The sequence below is a fragment of the Corvus moneduloides genome, chromosome Z (assembly GCF_009650955.1).
Source record: "Corvus moneduloides isolate bCorMon1 chromosome Z, bCorMon1.pri, whole genome shotgun sequence".
Lineage (NCBI taxonomy): Eukaryota > Metazoa > Chordata > Aves > Passeriformes > Corvidae > Corvus > Corvus moneduloides.
In genome coordinates this window covers 52322088-52343436 of record NC_045511.1, presented here as the reverse complement: position 1 = coordinate 52343436, position 21349 = coordinate 52322088, and the positions used below count along the sequence as shown (strand labels likewise).

The window sequence follows — 21349 nt, the reverse complement described above, 5'->3', positions numbered from 1 at the left end:
AGCTGCCTGTCAGTCTGTTCTTCGTCTTCTATTGAGATGGTGTTGTATAACCTCTTTGTATTGTCCAGTGTTTTCCAGGAAATTGGTCACTTAGTTTTTCCATTCCATTCTTATCCCTCACTGCCCCCTGACATCTGGATTCCAGTTAGTTTCCTCCCTGTGCTTTGGCAGAAGCGGGCTGGGTGTCAGTCAGGATGGCATGTTCTGACCCCAGTTCCTGTCAGGAGTACATTTGTATCACTGGCTGTGTAAGCACAGGGGTGTGGGATGTAATGCTCTTGCTTCTGAAGCAGTTTCGCCAAAAGTGCCAAGACCTGGATGTCCTATAGTAGCATACCACTTTCTGAAAGCAGCAAAGCCTGTGTGGCTTCAGATTGTTCAGGGTGTGGTGCAGCCAGCCCAACCTGTCCTCAGAGGTGTAGGTTTCTGCCCGTGGCCTCTGCACCAGTTTGTCTGAAATGAGGAGCTTCTTCAACCTGTAACTGGGAAGAAGCAGCCTTTTTTCCTTCTCTGCTGAACTGATTCTTGTCTGCTTTCCTTAGTCAGTAGATGCTCTGTAAGCACATAAAATTATTTTGTTCTGCAGTGGAAGATAGGTGAGAAGCTCTCCCTGATGGCTCACTCAGGAAAAGCAGGGTCATTTTCTTAAACCTCTAAAGCTAGTGAAAGGCAGCATGGAAGTGAGTACTCCATTACAGCCCTCTCCCCTTCTCCCTCTTCTGCAACACATGGAATGCAAAACATGCATCAAAATAATTTTATTTTAAATGTCACTATGTGAGATGTTCAGCGTGTTTGCTGCTGCTGCTGAAAAACTGGCTCAGTTATCTACTACTCCTGTGAACATGTTAACTCTAAATTTGGCCTTTTTGTCCCAATCAACAAAAACATCAAGAAGGGTTAAAATAAAGGCAGCTGGATTGAAGGTGGTTTTAATATCTGCCTTTGAATCAACCATTAGCAACAGACTGCAGTCCGGCTAGCTGACACTGTTTTCACTTGGAGTGAATGATTCAACTTTAATGATGCAAAATTGTCTGGCTTTTTAATAGATGATCTCGACGTCTTCCTTTGCACACATGGTTATGGCATGACAGAGCAGTAAAGGACAGCAAAATAAAGTTGTTTTTTTGAACTTAGTGGCAGCTTGCTGTGGTGTGTGGTTTGCTTTTAATTTCTAAACACTCACACATCAGTGATATCTTGTACAAAGGTTATGTAACAGCATGCATTTCCTTTTCTGGATGTGAGCATCCTGAAAGGTGCAAAAGCTATTGCCTGTCCAGCACTGGGGCAAACACCGGTGGCTGTTGTGGCTGTGTCCATCCCTCTTGGCCTGATGAAAATGTGGTCCACTGGAGTCCTGACTGCTCCTTTGGGGTGTTGCTGGCTGATGGCAAGGGTCTATGGCAGGAGCGTTGGCACTGACTCCTGCTCTGCCTGTGCCCTGCTAAAGCTGTTTGGGAGTAGGATCCTGTGTGGCTTTTGTCACTCAGCTCTAGCGATTTGCTTTTGGAAAAATGTGTATCTTGTTGAATGTTTTACTAAAAATGTGTATGAAAGTCTTCTCCAGTAAGAGCTCTAGTATTTGCCAATTTGTGTATAGGACACCAAATCATTTTAAACTATTTTTCTCTGCAGTTAAGTTTGCCCATTTTCCTCTACATTTTGAAGTTGCATTTTAAAATTAGTTTGGAAGAGCAAGCAAAAGGGGTTTTTATGTCTTCTATGCTCCTTGTCTTTTCCCAGTTTTGTAAAGAATTTTTTAAGGGCCATTCTATTTAAACATTTACTTTTGATTTTCACAGGCAAGCCTGGGCTTTAGTTGGTGTCATAGGTGGTGGAAATTCTTCCTGTAATGAATCAGTGAGAAACTATGAAAATCACAGCACTGGTGGGAAAGCTCTTGCTCAGAAAGAGTTTTTCACAGTGGATGGTCAGAAGTTTGTTGTGAAAGCTTACAGCGAATGGAATGATGGTAGGAAAGTGTTTTGTGAAATCCTACAGTTGGGGGAAAAAAAAATACTTTATGTGCTTTTTTTTTTCACTAGAACTGCTGGTTGCAATTTAAATTTTTGAGTACTGCTGTAAGTTGCATTTTCTTGCTATGGATGAAATAGGAGGACACAGTTCTTCAGTACTACCTATTTTCTCACTGTTTGTATACAGTATGTGAGCAGCATAGTATTGAGTCTTAAATTTTAGTATATTTAGATAAAGGTAGGAGTCTTGTAAGTTCTGAAACTTTTATTTTAGTAATTTGGCAGTCATGGATGTTTTAAATCTAAGCTTCTTAGATGTTGATTATAGTACTAAAAAAGAAAAAACTTAATGGAAGCCAGAAGAAATGTTTTATTCTTGTTACAATTTTCTATTGCTCTTAGAGTCCTGAACTTCAGACAGCTGTTCAGATACAAAGTTGAATCTGTGGTATAAAAAGCTAGAAGACTTGCCACTTGCTTGCTTTTATCCTTTATTCTTCTTTTTAAATTTAAGCTGTCTTTGATCTGAGTTTTTATGGGTAATCATCTCTGTATGTTTTTAGAGTTACTGAATGCTACTGTGATTTCCTCAATTTTTTTATGGTACTCATGAATTTGTTTGTTAAGTAGTTGAGCTATTTCATACTACCCCTTTACTGTTCATTACAGCCCCATGAAAATATATGGACTTACATTTAAAAAAGAAATAATCTATCAAAATACATCTTTTACTTACTGGTGCTGTAGAATTAGGTTCAAGAGTTGGCAAAAGCAGCTGAACTTGGGCACATTCATCATAAGCTAATGAAATTCCATGTGTGTGTAATTTAGTCTGCCAAACTGTTCTATTAGTTGTGCTTAAAAAAGAAAGTCCTCTACTTTGTTTTCCAGGTCCTTGTTTACATCTGTACAGTTTCAAATGGCAAAAAAATGTCACTTGAAACAAGCAGAGGTAGCTGGACCTACAAATTAGTGCCATATGATACTAGGGTTTTTTGGGGAAAAAAAGACCAAAAAACCCCCAAACATAGGTTTTTCCTGTCACCATTAGTTCTGTCTTTTCCCTTTGTTTCATCTGAGATCCAATAGGTAAACAGGCTGTAAAGGCATCTCACACTGGCATGTTTGAGGTCAGAGTTGTACTTTAGAGGGTTTTGTGGCCTGCAAAATCTCATACATATTTTATTAGTATCACCTTGAGAATGGTTTCATATGAAGGTGAATATAATCTTATATTTGTTTCCTTTTCTTTTTTTTAATTAGGTGTCCCAATATCAGGCTTCCAGGTGGAAGCGGTGGGTGGAGTAGTACTGAACCTTCTGGATGATGTTAGTAGTTGGGAGCCTGGAGACAGGATTGTGGTTGCGAGCACAGACTATTCGATGTATCAGACAGAGGAATTCACCCTCCTTCCCTGCCCAGAGTGTAACAAGCATCAGGTTAAAGTCAAAGGTATGAGAGCAGTCACTGCATGAAGATCGGTGTGAAATATGTATTTGCTGCTGGACAGGCCCTTGCAGTGGAAGCAGTAAAGAGCAGCCTTTCTCCAGTTGCTGTATGGCTTTGTTGCCATATACACGGATGTGTAATTCTCTTTGCTATGAAGTGGCTCTGTGTGTCAGGTCTGCCTCACAGCTCACCATGCTAACTTTTCTTTCTCATTTTTTCCCAGGCTCATTGAATGCCTTATTTTTTTTTTCCAATAGGGTTAGGCTTGTTTTCCTTCCCTGGCTCCTTTCTGTCTTTTCCCAAGTTCTCTTTATACATACTTGAATAGCTGTTTTGGTCATTACTGTTTCCTTTGCCTTTAGTGTCATTCTCATCTTTTGAACTGTTATCATTATAATTTTTTCTGTTGTTGTTAAAAAAGTAGAAGTAAAAGCAGGAAGAAAAAAAGAAAATTGCAGTCTGTGAACGTGTATCTTGTTTCTTTTTTTCTCCTTTTCCTCAGTCTCCTTTCTACCACCTCCCCAACAAAATGGTTATAAAGTAAGTGGTCCTTCCAAGATGCTGCTCTCACAGGATATCCCCGAGTACTTGCAATCTGTTTTTTCCTTTGGGTGTGATGCACAACTAAATGGTCATGCGTGTTGTTGACCATTTCCTTTTTATTATCTGAGTCATTCTGCTTGGCATCGCAAGAGTCTCCCAGGGGACTGGCTTGCCAGCTGTGCTGGCGTCTCTGTTTTCCTTCTGCTGCTCCACACCTGCTCCATGCTGCCGCCCTCCTCCTTGGCGTCCTCCAGCTTCTGGTCTGGAGCTTTACCTCTCACTCCTGGTGGGCTGCAGCATCAGTGCGTAGCACAAACTAATGCGTGTTGTTTCACAGTGTTAGTTTGCAGCAGCTCATGGGTGTTCTTCTCAATCCGGTTTTGCCCCGTTAATTTCTTCACAGTGCAACTTCCTCTTCTTTAAACTGCTCTTCTCCTTCTTCATTCTCGGAAGTTTTCTGTCAATGCCCTCAGACTTCCCTGCCCACCTGTGCCTTAAGGGACTGTCAGTCTGTCTGCCTTTCTGGCAGTGAAATTTGCTTTTCACACATTTGTTAGCATGGTTCACATATGTTTTACTGCACTGAGAAGTCTCGCGTATGAAAAAAGCATATCTGCATTTACCTTATTATACATCAGAGAATACGCATTTGAGTGAAGCTGCAGAGCTAGCTTAGTGCTATTGAACGTGATATTTCCTCAGCTTCATTCTTAAGTGTCATGTTGTATGTTTTAGTTTGCACAGTGTTTTAAAGAGCAAACTTAACTTGAAGATTGCAGTATGAAATTTAAGGTTTTTGTCACCACTGAATAGTGTGTGTGTAGACTATTTCATCTTGAAAATCATGTGCTGTGAAAAAGTAGCTGCTTTTAAAGGTTAAAAAAAAAAACATTTTCACAAGATTTACAATATGGCATAAAATACAAAATCTTGCCTTTTTTTTTTTTTTTTTGGAAAGTAAATCCTAGCTAAACTATTAAAAAGATATTAAAGGAGGTAAACTTGCAGTCAGCTTGCCCGTTTCAGGTTCTTTGCCACCCTCAATAAAGTTTTCTTTGTCATAGTAATATATACAGTTTTAAAAATTCCCATGCCACCCTACATATTTGTTCCACAAAGAATGAATTTTCTGTGTAATGGTAAACTTGACAAGCTGAAGAATGTGCTGTCTTGAAATTATTTCATGCATTGTTTTGCTAGGTTTTTAGCTGGTTTCACCTTTTTGTAGAAGGAAAACTAAAAAGTATTGTGTTGTGGGAGCCCTGGTTGCTCTTTCTTCACTGGTTTACTGACTTGCTAGTCAAATATAGGGGTAAAACAATAGTTAAGCCTTAGGGAGAGGAATGCAGACATCTCTTGTCTTTTTAAACACTCAGCAGCAGATACAGAGTTGGTATAACTCTTAGTTCTTCTTCATATTGTGAAGTTTAGGCTTGTATCATTTTTTTTAAGTCTTGAAAAGATAGTGATAGTCTGTATTCAGGGTATCATTAAATGCATAAATGCATTTTTTAAGGTTTACAGAATCAGATTTTTTTCTCAGTTTAAATAAGAAATTGGTTGGGGTTTTGAAGAAGAGTGTAAAACCTGATTATCTTCTTTTTCCTAATTTTGAGTTTATGCATCTTCAGAATAGCTATCTAAGAAAGAGGAAATTTAGTTAGGAAAGCAAGTCCTTTTTTCTTTTAGGAGGGAGGAATACAGCATTTTCAAACAGTGTTTTGGCTTCACTTTCAGTTCTTAATTTGTCTTTGAAACAGATTAAGCAGCCAGCATCTTTCTTCTTTTAAAGCAAGTCTGCATCTGTGTTTCACTAAAAGTTTGATACATTGGATTAATTTCAACTCTTCTTTGTTTTTTTCCCCTTCTGTTCACAAACTATTTGATAGAAATTGAGATGCACTTGCAAATAAAATGCTGATATTTTTTGAGGATTAGTTTCTTATTAAAATGAAAAATACCATAAGAAAAGCTAAAAGGGAACAGCATGTTAAGGAGGAGGAACACATGGGTTTTGTTGCCGCAGTTACCTTGTTTATTTATATAAGTTGATTCTGGTTTTAATCAGTGGTGACTTTTTTTCTTTCTTTTTCCCCCCACTTCAAAACTTGTTGTTGGACAGAAAACCCTCAGTTTCCTCATGTAGGAGAAGTAATTGATGGAGTGGACATGAGAGCAGAAGTTGGAGTTCTTACAAGAAACATCCTAATAAAGGGGGAGACAGAAAATACCTGCTATCGTGAAAAGGAGTGTCAGTTCTTCAGTTATGATACATTTGGTGGACATATCAAGGTCTGAAAAACATTTTAAATTAACTTTGTCATATAAAGGCATATTAAGCACAAAAAGATGAATGTTAAACTTTAAGGGATTTGAAAACTCACTATCAATTCGTTCAATTGCTTTGTGTGGAAATGACTTCGTTCTCAGCTTTCCCCAAATTAGATTTAACTCCTCAAGACTTAGTCTGCAGAAGGAAGGGGTATAATGCACAAACTGTTCTAGAAATGCCCAGCAGGTGTTGTAAAGTTGTATGGCAGGGATTAAACTGTACAAGTGACATCCATGCATGTGCATCCTATAACATTACAGAATAAAGCTTGATCTCCCTTGTATCTCTCTTCCTTCCTTTCACTGCCTTCCTGCTTCCCCAGGTGATGAGCATTGAATCCTAAAGATCTGTCTCATCTGAGGTGAGCACTAGAGAGGCATGGAAAAGGAAGAAACTGACTTGTACCATGGGTTTTTATATTTAGTTTCTTAAAAATCTGAAAGTACTAAGGTTATGTAAGGGAAACTGCTTCTAATTTATTGTTTATGAATATAAACTAAGCTGAGAGAAAGTAGTGTTATAGAAACTAGTATTTAAAGTTGCGTTCACTTATATTTTTAGATGAAAGATTTGAACAGCAGTGCTTCACTGATGCTAAAGAAGTTTGAGGCCTCAAATTTTAATTGCAAATATATTTGTGCTCATTATGTGGTCATCGCAGTTTAAATCTCTTTCTAATGTATTTGCATACAGATTTTAGTTTCGTAGTGGTGGACATAAGAGTGGGAAAGAAAATAAGCCCTTGCCTACTATGTGGCAGCTTTTGTTTTGTGGAAGAAAGTAGGTGGACTCAAGGCACCTTTTATATTCATATAACGTAATGAAAGAAGATAATGACAAGCTGTGAATCTTGCAAAGTGTGACCTTGATTGCCACAAAAGTGTAGATACAGCAGACCTTCAGTTGGCTGGAAGGTAGAAAACAAAAATTTTGGCTCATCAAAGTTAAATTGTTCCCAGGAGACTGTTCTGAGTAGTGAGTGTTTGCTGCCAAACCTAGACTTCAGCACAAAAATGAAAGCATTTTTGGCTTATGCTAATCTTACATGCTCAAGCAGAGGGATCCTTGACGTTAAGAAATGTAATAGCTTTTGAACATCCTGGATTTCCTACTGTCACTAGCACAGTAGCCTAAAGGGGGCTTAGTGGCAGTGAGGGGAGGCATTGGTTTGCAGTTTTGGTGCTTTTCAATACTAAGCTAGAGATGAGGGATGCCTGGTTTTGACCATCCCTCTTTATGTTAGGCATGCAAACCCGAAGAGTTCAATTAGAGGAGGAGGAAAAAAATACTACTGATTTCCCTAGAGGACACAGTACGTATGAAAATTGGTATTTTTGATAAATACTCAGTATAGGTAAGTTAATGAAATGAAGTTACAAAAAAAAAAGAAGTGAGGGTTTGTTTTGGTTCAGTTTCTGGTTTTTTTGTTTGTGTGATTTTTTTCTTTTCCCCCCCTTATGTTAGCTTCTTGCAGTTTAACTGTTGCACTTGGTTTATGCTTTCATAGCAGGTTAGGTGGAAGAAAATGCTTTCTCTTCCCTGCATTACTGGTACAACCCCATTATGATTTTACTTCATACATGGTAACTTTACTGTGAAGTTGTATGATTGTGAGGTAATTTCGTATATATTCCTTAATAAAGATGTTTCTCTGGAGCGCTGTGTCCAGTTTGGGGTTCCCATTGCAACAAAAAAGTAGATGCACTGGGGTGTGTCCAGAAAAGGTGGTGTATGGCAGTATGTGGTGGTGAGTGACAGGGAGCTGAGAGGAGGGATCTTGTTGCTGCCTTCAGGTACTGGTAAGGGTTCAGAACAGCCACAGCAGTCCTTGGAGGTGCACGGTGATATGACAGGAGGCAATGGGACCAGGCTTAAAGAAGGCAAATAATGCTCACATGCTGGGGAAGTGAAAGGATAGAACCAACTGACATCATGAGCATCTCTGTGACTGGAGGTATTTTCTGAGCAGTGTGCGGAGCAGCTGTCTTATGAAGCTGACCCAGCACCGAGCTCTCAACTGGACTAGATATCTCAACATGTTCCTGCATCATTCTGTGGTTTTTATCCAGCCAAGCCCGTCCCAGGTGGACTGTGCTGGTGCAGCTTCATTACAGACACATCCAGATGTGAGTGACTTCTGTTTGGTTGTACCTGTAAGGATATTTAACGTGCCACTTGGTAAAGACCAAACAGTAAAGTGTGGCAATATGTCTGGTGAAAATGCCTCTGTTTTAGCCACGTGGAGATTTAAATTTGAAATTTATTTATGAAGGATGCAGTTTTTGTGAGGCATCTTGTAGAGCAATACAGTAATGTTTGTTCTAACTTTTGTTATGGCCTGTGACAACTGTGTACATCTAGCTCCTGTACATCTGGGGTAGATGATGTATTAATTTAAAATTTCCATTGGTTAAAAAGCAAATAATTGGTTGTTCACTCGGGACTTCATTTTTTTTTAGATTTTGAAGAATTTTACATCTGTTCATCTCTCCTATGTGGAATTGAAGCAAATGGGCCAGCAACAGATTGGAAGTTACCCTGTTCACTTTCACCTCTGTGGGGATGTGGATGAAAAAGGAGGATATACTTATAAAACTTATCTGGAAGGTCTTTCCATTCATCACTGTTTTTCCAGATGTGTGACTGTTCATGCAACTAATGGTTTGCTGGTAGGTGCAAGGAGAGTAAAACGTACTGTGTTGAAATAAATGTTATGAAGAGTATTTAGACACCAAAATAATCCCATCCCTTCTGCAAATCCAAGGCTCAGCAATGGTTTTCTTACTTCAGTGAAAAAAAAACTACTGCAAACAGTATTTTAACAGTTCTCACCATTCTGATTTTTCAGATTCTTACAGCAGCTAGCTGTAAGACAGCTGTAAGGCAGCTAAGCTCTCCAGACATAGCAGTGTGTTTGTAAGGGATAAATAAAACTGTGTGCTTGAATCATCTGAGCTGCTGATACTGAAACTTCACTCTGCAGCTGTGCCAAGACAGTAAAACTAGATGGTATTTGTCAAATAAATCTCAGTAAGTGCTGTTACTACTGACATAATGAACTTGTATTTCTGCAGATAAAGGACACCATTGGCTATGACACACTAGGTCACTGTTTCTTCATAGAAGATGGCATTGAACAGAGGAATACTTTGTTCCACAACCTTGGGCTAGTCACAAAACCAGGCACTCTTTTACCTACAGACAGAAACAGCAGCATGTGTATTGGGATTAGGGATAAGGTATATGGAAGTTATGTTCCAGTGCCAGCCACAGACTGCATGTGAGTATGTCATGGTGAAAAAGTAAAACCCAACCAGCGACAGCCGTTAAACTGCTGGTGGCCTCTTGACAAAATACAGATGGAAACATTTTTATCTATAATTTAATGAATGTAGTCCACATAGTATTGGTATTTAAAAAATAGTAATAAAAATTAGCATTTAGTCTTCAATAAAAGAAAAAAAATTGGTTTATAGGAATGTTGTTGTTTCGTATGATACTTGGGGCCTTAAAAGTCTATTGAACATTTTCACTGCTGCATAAATGCATATTCCCAAGCTATTGCCACTGTTTTTTCTGAATACTACTTATTTCTTGTGAAAGCTTCCTAAAACAGTTTATCGTTGCATGGGATATCTGCACAACATTAAGTACAATACTGTTCACTGAACTGAAAAAAGGGCAATTTTGACTTGTAGATGTGGGAGGTTTTGTGATTTTTATTTTGAATGTGAAGTAGTTACTTCATCAGTTTAGCTTTTTCTGATGTGCTTATGAAAAAGGGGAGATATTTCTGTTGGGGCTAGAGGTTTTCTGTAGTAACTTGTTTCTGAATAATATTTCAGGGCTGTTTCAACATTCTGGATTTCTCATCCCAACAATCATCTTATAAATAATGCAGCAGCAGGCTCACAGGTGAGGCGTGTGGGTGTAATTCATGACAAACTGCTCATGTTACTGGCATTTGTAAAATCTGTAACATGTACTGCCAGATATACATATATTTTTCTTTTTTTATATATGAATTTTTTTATCTTTGGCAGTGTATTGGCATTGAAAGTGCAGGATGTGTCTAGATGTGCATTTAAGAGATGCCAGAAATCTTCATTGTCGCTGGAACAGAGGCTATCTGAGGAGATCTCTTCTTCTTTGTAGTTAATAGACCTTACAGTAGTTATCGATGCGTATATGTAGAAATCCTTTTATTTTCACAGAACTGATGCATTTCATACTGAGTCTTCTGTGTTTTCTGTAGGTTGTCATGAGTTTAGTGACAGCTCTGCAAGAGCTGTAGTCAGTGGAATGAAAACTGACTACAAAAAGGTGTTCATTGTGTAAGAAACAGCTAAAACACTTCTTTTCTGCTAGTGGTTAGTCAGTTGTTTCCACCCAGTGACTGCTGATACGGTTTTGCTTGTTCTGAACATTGTATTAGTTCAAGTATCTTGCCATAGCTGCCTGTGAAGTAAAGCTCTGTACATATAGTGGAGGAGGGGACTGGAGTCTGTTCTATATTGGGTGAGAGGCTGAGATATGTAAGGTTTTTAACTGGATTTTTCTGAAGAGATCAGTCGGAATAGAAAACAGGAAATGTTGTTGGTTGTTGTTGCAAAGGCTCCAATGTTGGAAGAGTATGAGCCTGTGTGTTCTTAGCCACAGATAACATTTATCTCTAACAGATAGCATTTATATAAATAGGTAATTTATTTATTAACAGATAACTGTTATTAATAAATAGAATATCAAAATACTTAACTGAGTTGAAATAACTAGAGTATTAAAAAAAACTAGAAAATTTTATTCTGCTTTTTGTGTGGTCTAACTTTTGTTGCTTGTGTTGTTGTGGGTTTGTTTCTGTCTGTTATGACAAACTTTGCTATTTGACTGTTTGCCACTAGGAAGGATCTGGATGCCCCTACCAAATTAAACTAGTTCTTTTCTGGCCAGCAGAATGTTTTTCTATTTCGCCTGCTTTATGTAATATACCTAGTTTAGGCATTGCCTAAAATTAAAGGCTAAAGCTAAGTTAAACAGCTTCTTTGATCTGGTGCTTAAGTCCTGCAAGTTTTTTTCTGCCTATGTAGCTCATCCCAGTAGATGTCCCAATATGGTCCAAGCCTACACAGGAACGTAGCCCTCATGTCGTACAGGGCCATGGCACTGGTAGCCTTGGTTGTGCCTGAGTCTGCTGATGAGCCAGACTATGAAAATCCTGCTCCTCACACGCCGCGAGGCATGGATTCATGACGCGTCAATATAACACCAATTAACATAATACCGACTGTGACTCGGGTGGACAGGCCACCCTTACTTAACCTGGAGAAGGTGCATATACGTGTGGGTATGCTCATAAAATAGCAGGATGTGCCTGACAGGAGCAAAAAAACTGAAAAAACTTTTGTCTGTTGCAAAGTTTAGCCGCTCTGATACACCTCCCTTGCATGGATGTAAACTCATTAGGAAAAAGGGACCACAGCTTGCTGTGTTTCAAAAACAGTATAATTCAACTGTGTTCATACAAACTCTGCACTATAGAGCTTTTGCTGGTATAAACTAGGGCAATTCACAACGAAATAATTCCATTCCTCCCCCAGGTCCTTTATTATGCAGTTAAGCCTATTGTAAGGCTGTATAGGCAATAGATGTTTCTTTTGTTTTTGTGCATATGAGGCAATAGATGTTTCTTTTGTTTTTGTGCGTATGAGAGAAGAGAAAAAAACGACCCCTTTTTCATATTTCTGAATGCTTGCAGATGCTTAAATAGCTTTTAAGTTTGTCTAAGTCTATTTTTCAAGCATCAGGGGGTGTTTTGGATAAAATTAACTTGAGTCTGCCAAGCACAGATCTGTACTTAATTATATGTGAGGTAAGATTTTTTGGTATTTTTATTAATGGAACATCCATATTTGCTTTGTAATGGTTAATCACCAGAAACGTCAGTGCATCATCATTACACACTGGGATGGGAATGTTACTGTAAAGTAGATTTTCCAGTACTGCTTGGAAAATTAGTATATTCTTGGAATGAAATGCATGAAATCTTTTAAGCCAGGGTGAATTTGCTTTATCCATGTTTCTTGAAAAGGTTGATGACTGTTTCTCATGAGATGGAGCACTCAGTGTGTCTTTAGCTACCATTTAACCCTTTAATGTGTCTTGTTGGGTGATTTTTTTTTTTTTTTAAGGGCACACAGCCTGTGGTCAGGCACAATTTTTCGTGTCTGTAGGTGTCTGCTGTGCAGGTGTTGTCATGATGTCACCTCTTGAGAACACAGATGTATGGGTGTAATTCATGACAAGCTGCTCATGTCACTGAAAGGGACATTTTGTGGGTCTCATTTAGCAGATAAATCTAGCTTCTTTAAGAGCAGAGATATTAAAGTATAGAAAATGAACAGAGACTAAAATTATTACTGAGTGTTATTGGCACAGTGCCCCGAACTGGCCAGATTTCTTGATGTGCTTTTGTTCCGTCTTCTGAAAGCTCTTGTGGGTTTTTTTGGCTGTGCCATTTAAATTTTCATGGGAGCAAGGATGAACCAACCTTAACAGACTGGAACAATAAGGAGAGGAGGAATTATTTTGAGTATCTTACTGTGAATAATATTCTCTACTAGTAAAGGAAAATCTAGTGTGTGGGATGGCATAACTGAAATACAAAAGTTACATTAACTTGGACACTTTTCTGCTTTGAAATACTAGATATGTGGTGTTAAAGGGCTTCACTGAGAAGTAAAACACTTTTTAGTTCATGTTGTCCACTAGAATATAGCCTTATTTGCAAAATCCCACTTTTTCACTGATTAAATAGTTGTTTGGAGACTTTATTTTAAAAATATATGTTCCATTGGGTGCAGTTCTATTGGGCTATGTTTTTATTTGCTTCTTTACTGAAAATATCCAAGTTCAACTTATTGTACACTTTTTCTGTGCACAGATGTATCAGCACCAATAGTAGTATCAGAATCACTTACAAGTAATATTATTCTCTCCTCTCTTGCAGGATGCTGGAATATGGTATTTGTTCCACAGGGTTGCTACAGGAGATTCTCATAGTTTAGCCATTGAAACCAAATCAGAGCTTACACCTCTAGGAATCTTCTATAACAACAGGGTTCATTCTAATTTTAAGGTAATGTAGTATGTTATTTAAAAAAAAAAGTGAAGTTTTTATTTCTCAGTATTCTATATTAGAACTTGTCTGTTTGCATTTTAAGCTGATTAGGAGAGAGTTTGTGCTGTGTTTGAACTTTACTGTAGAACAATTTATAATCAGTGTGGGTGTATTTTCTAGTTGCATTTTGAGTATTCGCTGTTTCAGATCCTTGTAAGATACAAACAACTAAAATCAATTAATACTTCTAATAAAATACTTTTTCTCTGAAGTAGCATTTCAGATGCTATTCTTTATAGCTTTGTTTCCTACTCTGAAGAAAGCTGATCCTTGAAGAATCAAAGTTTATTATAGTAAGGATTCATCTAATAGCTTGCTACAGTAGCTCCAACTTCTTTTTCTGAGTCTCCAGTGTATAGTAACTCAGGTGTTTGCACATGGTGACGCAGTCTCTGGCTAGAGATTAAGCTTCAATATTGCCTTCAGGAGCTCAGTTATTTGCAACAGTTATCTTACGGAGTTCTCAGCCTACAGTCATTGAGGAGTGTTTTGTTAGTATGAATTTCAAACCTTTTCCACATCTCAGCTGAAGTTTCACTTCAGCTGAAGTCCTTAAAGTATTTCATTTGGAGTCTAGCTGCTGTGTGTATATATAAATACAATGACATTTACAAAGCCACCTAACTCTAAATAAATACTTATTTGTGGTTGGTTGCTGCAGGAGAGTCTCACAGTTTAATGAAACCTCATAGAATCATTACTGGATTTTTTTTTGCCAAGTGGAACTGATGTTGCTTGACAGTTGGTTGTCTGGGATACCAAGAAGTGATGCAATGTTTTATGGAAGCTGTGTTAACAGTGTGTTTGAGACCGTAGGGCATTTTTTTCAGATTAGAATTAAAACATACTGAATAGGGAAGTGCATTGTGAAGAAAAGAGTTTCAGCTAGTATCATCTTTAAACAAGGGTAGCAGTTTGTGTGCTAAAACTCCGTGTTGAAAGAGAACTCCACCAGCAGGTCTGAGAATCTGCTTGTGTATAAGACTCAATTATAATCATAATTTGGATCAGAGGTGAAAGTAGTGTAAGTATTTGTATATAATTCAGGTAAAAGAGCCCAAATGCTTCCTCATGCTATTATTTTCTCAAGTAATTTATTTCATACTGGATTATTGAGTTTCAAGCTTGTGACTGCTTGGACCAGAATAATCTTTAGTATTAAAGGTAGTTTAGTTTTAAAGTGAAATACAAAGGCTTTTTCACAGTGGGTTTTGAGTTTTCCTTTATTTATTTATTTTCATTTATGAGAATAATTTGATTTCGCCACAAGATTGGCTTCCAGAACAGCATCTGGTAATAAATGGAAAACCTTAAATAGATGTTGTGAAAGAAATTAGAAGTGAACTTTGATCATTTTCTTTTTTTTTTTTTTAATCACAGATAATTCCTTTCCTTTTAGCACAGACTGGTTTATTATATTAATCAGCTAGTTTTCCCTTAGACAATATCCCAGTTAAAGCCAAACTGAAAGATCTAAGAGTTTCTAATATGTATGGAATGCAAAGCTTAAATTTTAAAAATTTCATGTTTACTCTATCTTTAGTTTTGGATAGTATGAATTTTCTTTCCTTGCTTATTTCAGGCTGGTTTGTTCATTGATAAGGGTGTTAAAACAACTAATGCTAGTGCTGATGATCCCAGAGAATATCTTTGTTTGGACAACAATGCAAGGTAAAGGATATTTTCTTTCAAATGAGTGAAAAATGACAAAGTTTTGAGACTGCTCTCATATGGGGAAAAACCCTTTTAAAGCAATAAAATAATTTATAAATTATACCCAAATAGTAAGTTCATATATGTTCTTTTCCCTTATTTATTCATCTGTTTTGGAAACAACAGAGATGGTGTCTCTTAAAGGATTTGGGTTTCTTCTGAGCTTTTGCTCAGGATGGTTTTCATCCTCTTAGAAGACATTGTTCTAAACATACTCTACTGTCATGCTTAAAATGTTTTCTGGACTTCCTGCTAATAGGAAAAGAATCCTTTAAAACATGATCTTCTGATTTATGACTCAGTTTTAGCTAATGGTTAGAAAAAGGCTTCAGTAATCCATCCACTCGCCTTTCCTACTGCTGAATGTTTCTGCCTTTCCTTCTAGACTTGGAAGTCATAGCTCTGTGGTACAGTTCTACTGGAGGCTCTTTGCAGAGGTGGTACAATCAACCACATTTTCTTTAGTTTACAAAGTGAGAGAAAGTAATGGAGAGTCTAGGAAAGTTCCAGGTTAGACTGTGCCTGGTTAGTCTTGTCCTGAGCTTCAAATAAAATAGCCTGGGATAGTGGTTAAATGAAAGCATTGGATAACTCTATCTGTCAATATTTTATTGTGTCAACTAAGCATTAGTACTGAAAATATGGGTCATAGGATTATCTTTATTTTCAACTGACCTGTGTTTAGGACAAGGACAGTTAAGTGACTGCTGCAGATGGAAAGAGGAAAGTTCCAAATTTTGATGATACTCAATACTTCATAATTTGGAAATGAACCTGCTAGTTCTGTGTTTTGACAGAAAGCCCATATAACCCTTGTGGTTTACCTCAGTCATTACAAGTAGTCAAGAGGAACTTGAGAGGGTCAAAATGCCCTCTGAGAGCCTGTAGTGTGTTGAGGATGCAAGAAACTCAGTTCATGAGATGGGGTTGTGTTTCATAGCAGAAGCAAAAGGAATGAGGCACTGCATAACTACGTGACGCCCCTAATCATTGTACATGGAACCAGACTGGAGGGGTTTAAGTGTCAATTGAGAAGACTGAGACTATCAAAACCTAATATTTACCTACTTTCCCTTTCTCCCTTGGATGGGGAGGGGGCAGATCCAAATCTGAACAAAAACATTTTATATGATTGGGGCAGCAGACATCTTTTCCCACTCAAAATGCTTGTTTGCAATTTTTTTAAATGTATTACTTTTTTCTCTGGGGTCTTGGGGACAATGAAGTGAAAATGTCACCAGTTCTTAATCAGACTGTTTCTTCCTACTATGTAAACTAGATTCCAGTCATAATTTACTGTACAAGACCATCTTTGTTGCAATTCAATTAAAAAAAAAGTCTCAGGCATGCCTAAAGAGGAAGCACTCCTGTATGTCAGAAGAGTTTGAAACATTTGAAGAACCAGTTATACAAATGTCCAGACTGTGCTTGCGTAACTAATGTCAGCCCTGTGTGTCCTTCCAAGGAGCTTTTAATTCCCTTCATCAAACTTTTACATTAATGCTTCAGTACAAGTGGGGAGGGCAAAAAGAAAAATGGGATAAAGGGAGGCTAAAGGCAGCTAAAGAAACTTAGGGAGACTGAGCAAGAGCCTGTGAGAGTTACTGGAAAAGAGAAGTTTCAGGTTCCTGCTTCATTATATCCCAAAGACTAGTGATTTTCTAGTAATAGAGAGCCAGACCTGTACCTGATTTTAGCTTCTTTCATTCCAAACATGAAACAGAGTGGAATTTGCCCATCAGATGAGTGTTTATCTTGCAGGCTTACTCAGAGCAACATATATGGCACATGTAAAATAAAAAGTTTTCTTGTACTGAGTGTTTATCTTTCCCAGGTTTCGACCTCATCAAGATGCAGACCCAGAAAAGCCCCGAGTTGCTGCTCTGATTGACAGATTAATCTCTTTCAAAAACAATGATCATGGGGCCTGGGTCAGGGGAGGGGATATCCTCATTCAAAACTCTGGGTAGGTATTCGGAAGCAAACAGCTGCATGCAGTTAAGTTTTCCCCGAAGCTTTGTTTATGAAAGGACGTTAGAACAGGGTTGTAGGAGAGGGTTGATGGTTAACTTGAGGAACTTCTCAATATCATGACCAGCTTTCATACCATCCTATTACTTCAAATAAGTTTATATGTGATTAGATGAGAACCTGCCTTAAACAGCAAAAAAACAACTGTAGTAAAAAGAAGCCTAAGAGTTGGTAAAGATAGTCAATTCAGACTGGGATTTCTGTTGTCTCCCTGAAGCTCTCAAGTCCTGCTTAAAATGTGTAGAAAATTATTTAATTACTTAACACTTAATTACAACAATGCTTTTAGAAAAGTTAAGTGTGTGGTGGTTGTAAGTTCCATTAATAGAAAAAGTCAAGCTTTTTTCAATGCATAGCAGGATGTGCTCTTATATTAGCCAATTGTAGGATAATTCAGAAAAAACAACTGATGCTTTGGGCTCTCTTGTAGGTTTGCAGACAATGGAATAGGTTTGACATTTGCTAGGTGAGTACTTTGTTAATAGTTTCTGTGTTTCCTTGCTTAGAAGCTTAGAAAATCTACATGTATTTATTCAAATTAATATAAATACTTTCATAAGGCTGCAGTTTCGGTTTGGGGCCAGGTTGTATTTCCAGTCATGCAGATGATGTTATAGAGGCTGTAAACTGGCACAGCTGCCAAAGTTTCCACTTTAGTTCAACCTGTGCTTGGCTTACACCACAGTTTGCTGCCTCTTTACCAGAAAGGCTATATTTATCCAGGTATTCTTGGTAGTGCATGATTCCTTGGGCAGTATTTTATTTTCCAGCTGAAAGTGAGTAATGGAAAAGAAAGGGGGTGAGCATTTAGCTGGGGTAAGGCCTTTTTCTAATGAAAATATCAAGTAACTTGGGTAGTGAGCTAAAATTGCTGCTATTTAGATTATGACAAACTGGTTCTAAGATTGCAAAAGTGGGCTGTAAATAAAAAAGTGCTGCACTACAACGGGAGTTAGAAATTTTAATGTTTGGCTCTGCTGAACATTTCAAGGAGTTAGCCTCTATTAATGTTAATGATTAAATCTTATTTGTGTATTGTACATGAAGTCTGTACTGCTTTGCTTGAGGAGGACTCTTAGAGAAGTAAAAGTAGCCTTGGTATTACCATCTGCTGGAGAGTTGTGGCTAAAGACTTATCTCTGATGTTGCTTTGATAGTGATGGGAGCTTCCCAAATGATGAAGGTGCCAGCCAGGAGGTATCAGAGTCTCTGTTCATAGGGGAGAGCAAGAATTACGGGTTTCAAGGTGGACAAAATAAATATGTGGGAACTGGAGGAATAGACAACAAGACACGCACTCTGCCTAGAAATCGGTAAGTATGTCATGAATGAAGGGAGTAGAAATACAAGAAATACTCTCTGTATCAGATGTAAAGACTCTTCATGGTTGAGCTGTGAGAGATTAAGACTCCATTGAAAGTGATGCTATCTTTTTTTTTAATGCTATGTGTGCAGCTGTGTCACTCTCACCTTTTGCTGAGGCAGGTTCATCTGATGCTTCCACAGGTTACTATTCTGTAGCAATTTAAATTTTCCTACTTAAATGAAACCTTAGTCTTAAAAGATATTTGGGTCTGGAAGAGAGCTTTCAGGTAAAAGAATTTCAAAGGTCAGTTTGGGACTATAGACTGCAGTCTGTCTGTGACTAATCACAATTTGTGACCATGATTCTTCTCATTTCTCTTTGACTTACACTGATGCTTGTTTAACATAGTACCAAGTCCTACTCTTGCCACAGGATAGGAAAGAAGACTGTTTTGGTTTAAGCCCAGCTGGAAATTGAGCCTCATGCAGCCACTCCCCTTTCCCCACCTCCACGGGTGAGAAAGACAAAAGGCAGAGATCTCGAGCTGAGATAAGAACAGTTTACTGGAAACAATGAGGTTAAGGAAATGAAGAGAAAAGCAACAATATTAATAGCAAAAGTATACAGAAGGAAGGTGATTTATGTATTAAAAGAACGCTTACCACTCAACCTGGCACTGGGTGGCCCCCCAAGACAAGGAGCAAAATGGCCAACAGACCATCAGCACCCAACAGGTTTCTCCCAGCGGACAAAGTGTTACTCCACTGCTTCCCTGGAAAAGGAGCACTCTCCCTTGAGGAAATGAGAGAGAGTGTCCTTTTCCCCCCACCTCCTTCTTCTAGCCATGATGTAACATGGTATCAAGTAGCGCAGTGTATTGGCCATGCCCACATGGCTCCAAGCTCTGGCCCCTCACATCCTTGGCCAAGTAGGACAAAGGGTGAAGTGGGCCCAGGGCACCCTAGCTTTTTGCTGTTTAGCCATTTAAAGGGGAGAAGTTAATGTGGTGGTGATATGAGGTACTCAGTCTTGTTGAGTGGAATCACAGAACCACTGAGGTTGGAAGGGGCCTCTGGAGGTCATCTTGTCCAAATCCCCTGTTCAAGAAATGTCACCTAGTGCTCATGTTCCAAAACCACATTCAAGTGTCTTTACTATATCTTCAAGGATGGATTCTCCACAACTTCCCTGGGCAATTTGTGCCAGTGCTCAGTCACCCTCTCAGTGAAAAAGTTTCTCCTGATGTTTAGCAGGGACCTCCTGTGTTTCATCTTGTGCCCATAGCTCCTGGTCTTGTCACTGGGAATAGCCTGGCTCCATCTTCTTGGCACCCTCCCTTCAGACGATACTATACATTGAGATTCCTGCCTGAGCCTTTTCTGCTCCCAGTTGAACATGTCTCCAAGTGTTTCTTCCCATGAGAGATGCTCCTGGGACTTAATTGTCTTTGTGGCCCTTTGCTGCACTCTCCAGTATCTCTGTATCTGCCTTGTACTGGGGACAACCACTCTAGCTGTTGCTTCACCAATGCTGAAAAAAACGGTATCACTCCCCTGAATTTGCTGGTAACACTTCTCACAGTGCAGCCGTGGATACCTTTTGCCTCTTTGTGGCAAAGGCACATTGTTTGGCTTACGGTTAATTTGGTTTCCGCTGGGACCCGTAGGTCGTTTTCACTGACACAAAGGGTTGTTGCTCCCAATGTGCAAGGCCTTGCATTTCCCCATGTTAAACTTCATGAGGTTCCCATCTGCCCATTTCTCCAGCCTGTCAGGGTCTGTCTGGATGTTGGCACAACCTTCTGGTGCATCAGCTGCTTCACTCAGTTTTGTGCCCTCTGCAAACTTGGCCCACAGACTATACTTGGCCTAATCATTCAGATCACTAGTGAAGGTAATGAACAAGACTGGACTCAGTATTGACCCCTGGGGCACATCACCAGTTACTGGTCTCCAAGGAGACTATGCCATCACCTTCTGGGCCCAGCTATTTGTTCTCTCATCCAGCCCATACTTCATGAGGATCGTATGGGACACGGTGTCAAAAGTCTGTAACTGCAGTTTTGGTACACTGTGTCCACTGCTCTCCCCTCAAGCTACCAGGCCAGTCATTTCATCACAGAAGTTTATCAGCTTCTCCTTGGTGAATCCATGCTGATTATTCCTGATGACTTTCCAGTCATTCAGGCACCTGTAAGTGGTTTCTAGGATTAGCTGCTCCATAATCTTCCTGGGGGTCAAGCTAAGCCTTACCAGCGTGCCATTCTCTGGGTTCCTTCTTCCTCAAGTTAGAAGTGATGTTTGCTTTCCTCCAGTCTACAGTCACTTCCAGTTGCTGTGATCAATCAAAGAGTAGGTGGTATTACTTTTCTGCTGTATTTCTCATATTGGAAAAGGGGCACATTTGTGAATGGCCAGTGATATCTCTGCTAACAGGAAAATTTAAGAGTGGGGGATTTTTTGACTCATTAGAGAAGCGCAGAAGCCATATTTCCTTTACTAAAATCTATCTTGCGAGTCGTTCTCTAATTGTTGCTTTCTTGATTTCTCTGAGAGGAAATGTATTTGACACAGATTCAAGCATATCATGCGTTTTGTTACAGGATGGTATAAATATTTGCTTGCATCAACAGGACATTTCCAGTCAGAGGCTTTCAGATTTATGATGGACCTATTCACCTTACCAAGTGCACATTCAAAAACTTTGTGCCAACTCCAGATAGATTTACCAGTGCAGTTGGATTCTTGATGAAAAATCCATGGCAGATGACTCCAAAAAATAACATTTCTCTTGTGAAGTTTGGTCCAAACGTAAGTTTA

General features: G+C 38.8%; 1 protein-coding gene across 2 annotated transcripts in view; it reads left to right on the top strand.

The window, feature by feature from the left end:
• CEMIP2 (cell migration inducing hyaluronidase 2) overlaps positions 1 to 21349 on the top strand; it is a 51188-nt gene that overhangs the window by 20336 nt on the left and 9503 nt on the right. For both annotated transcript variants that reach the window (XM_032095716.1, XM_032095715.1), the window contains exons 5-16: positions 1809 to 1978; positions 3246 to 3434; positions 6097 to 6266; positions 8766 to 8975; positions 9381 to 9586; positions 10152 to 10221; positions 13310 to 13438; positions 15063 to 15151; positions 17028 to 17159; positions 17655 to 17690; positions 18382 to 18537; positions 21163 to 21340. In XM_032095716.1, the coding sequence (XP_031951607.1) occupies positions 1809 to 1978; positions 3246 to 3434; positions 6097 to 6266; positions 8766 to 8975; positions 9381 to 9586; positions 10152 to 10221; positions 13310 to 13438; positions 15063 to 15151; positions 17028 to 17159; positions 17655 to 17690; positions 18382 to 18537; positions 21163 to 21340 (1735 nt within the window). The remainder of the gene's footprint in view (positions 1 to 1808; positions 1979 to 3245; positions 3435 to 6096; positions 6267 to 8765; positions 8976 to 9380; positions 9587 to 10151; positions 10222 to 13309; positions 13439 to 15062; positions 15152 to 17027; positions 17160 to 17654; positions 17691 to 18381; positions 18538 to 21162; positions 21341 to 21349) is intronic.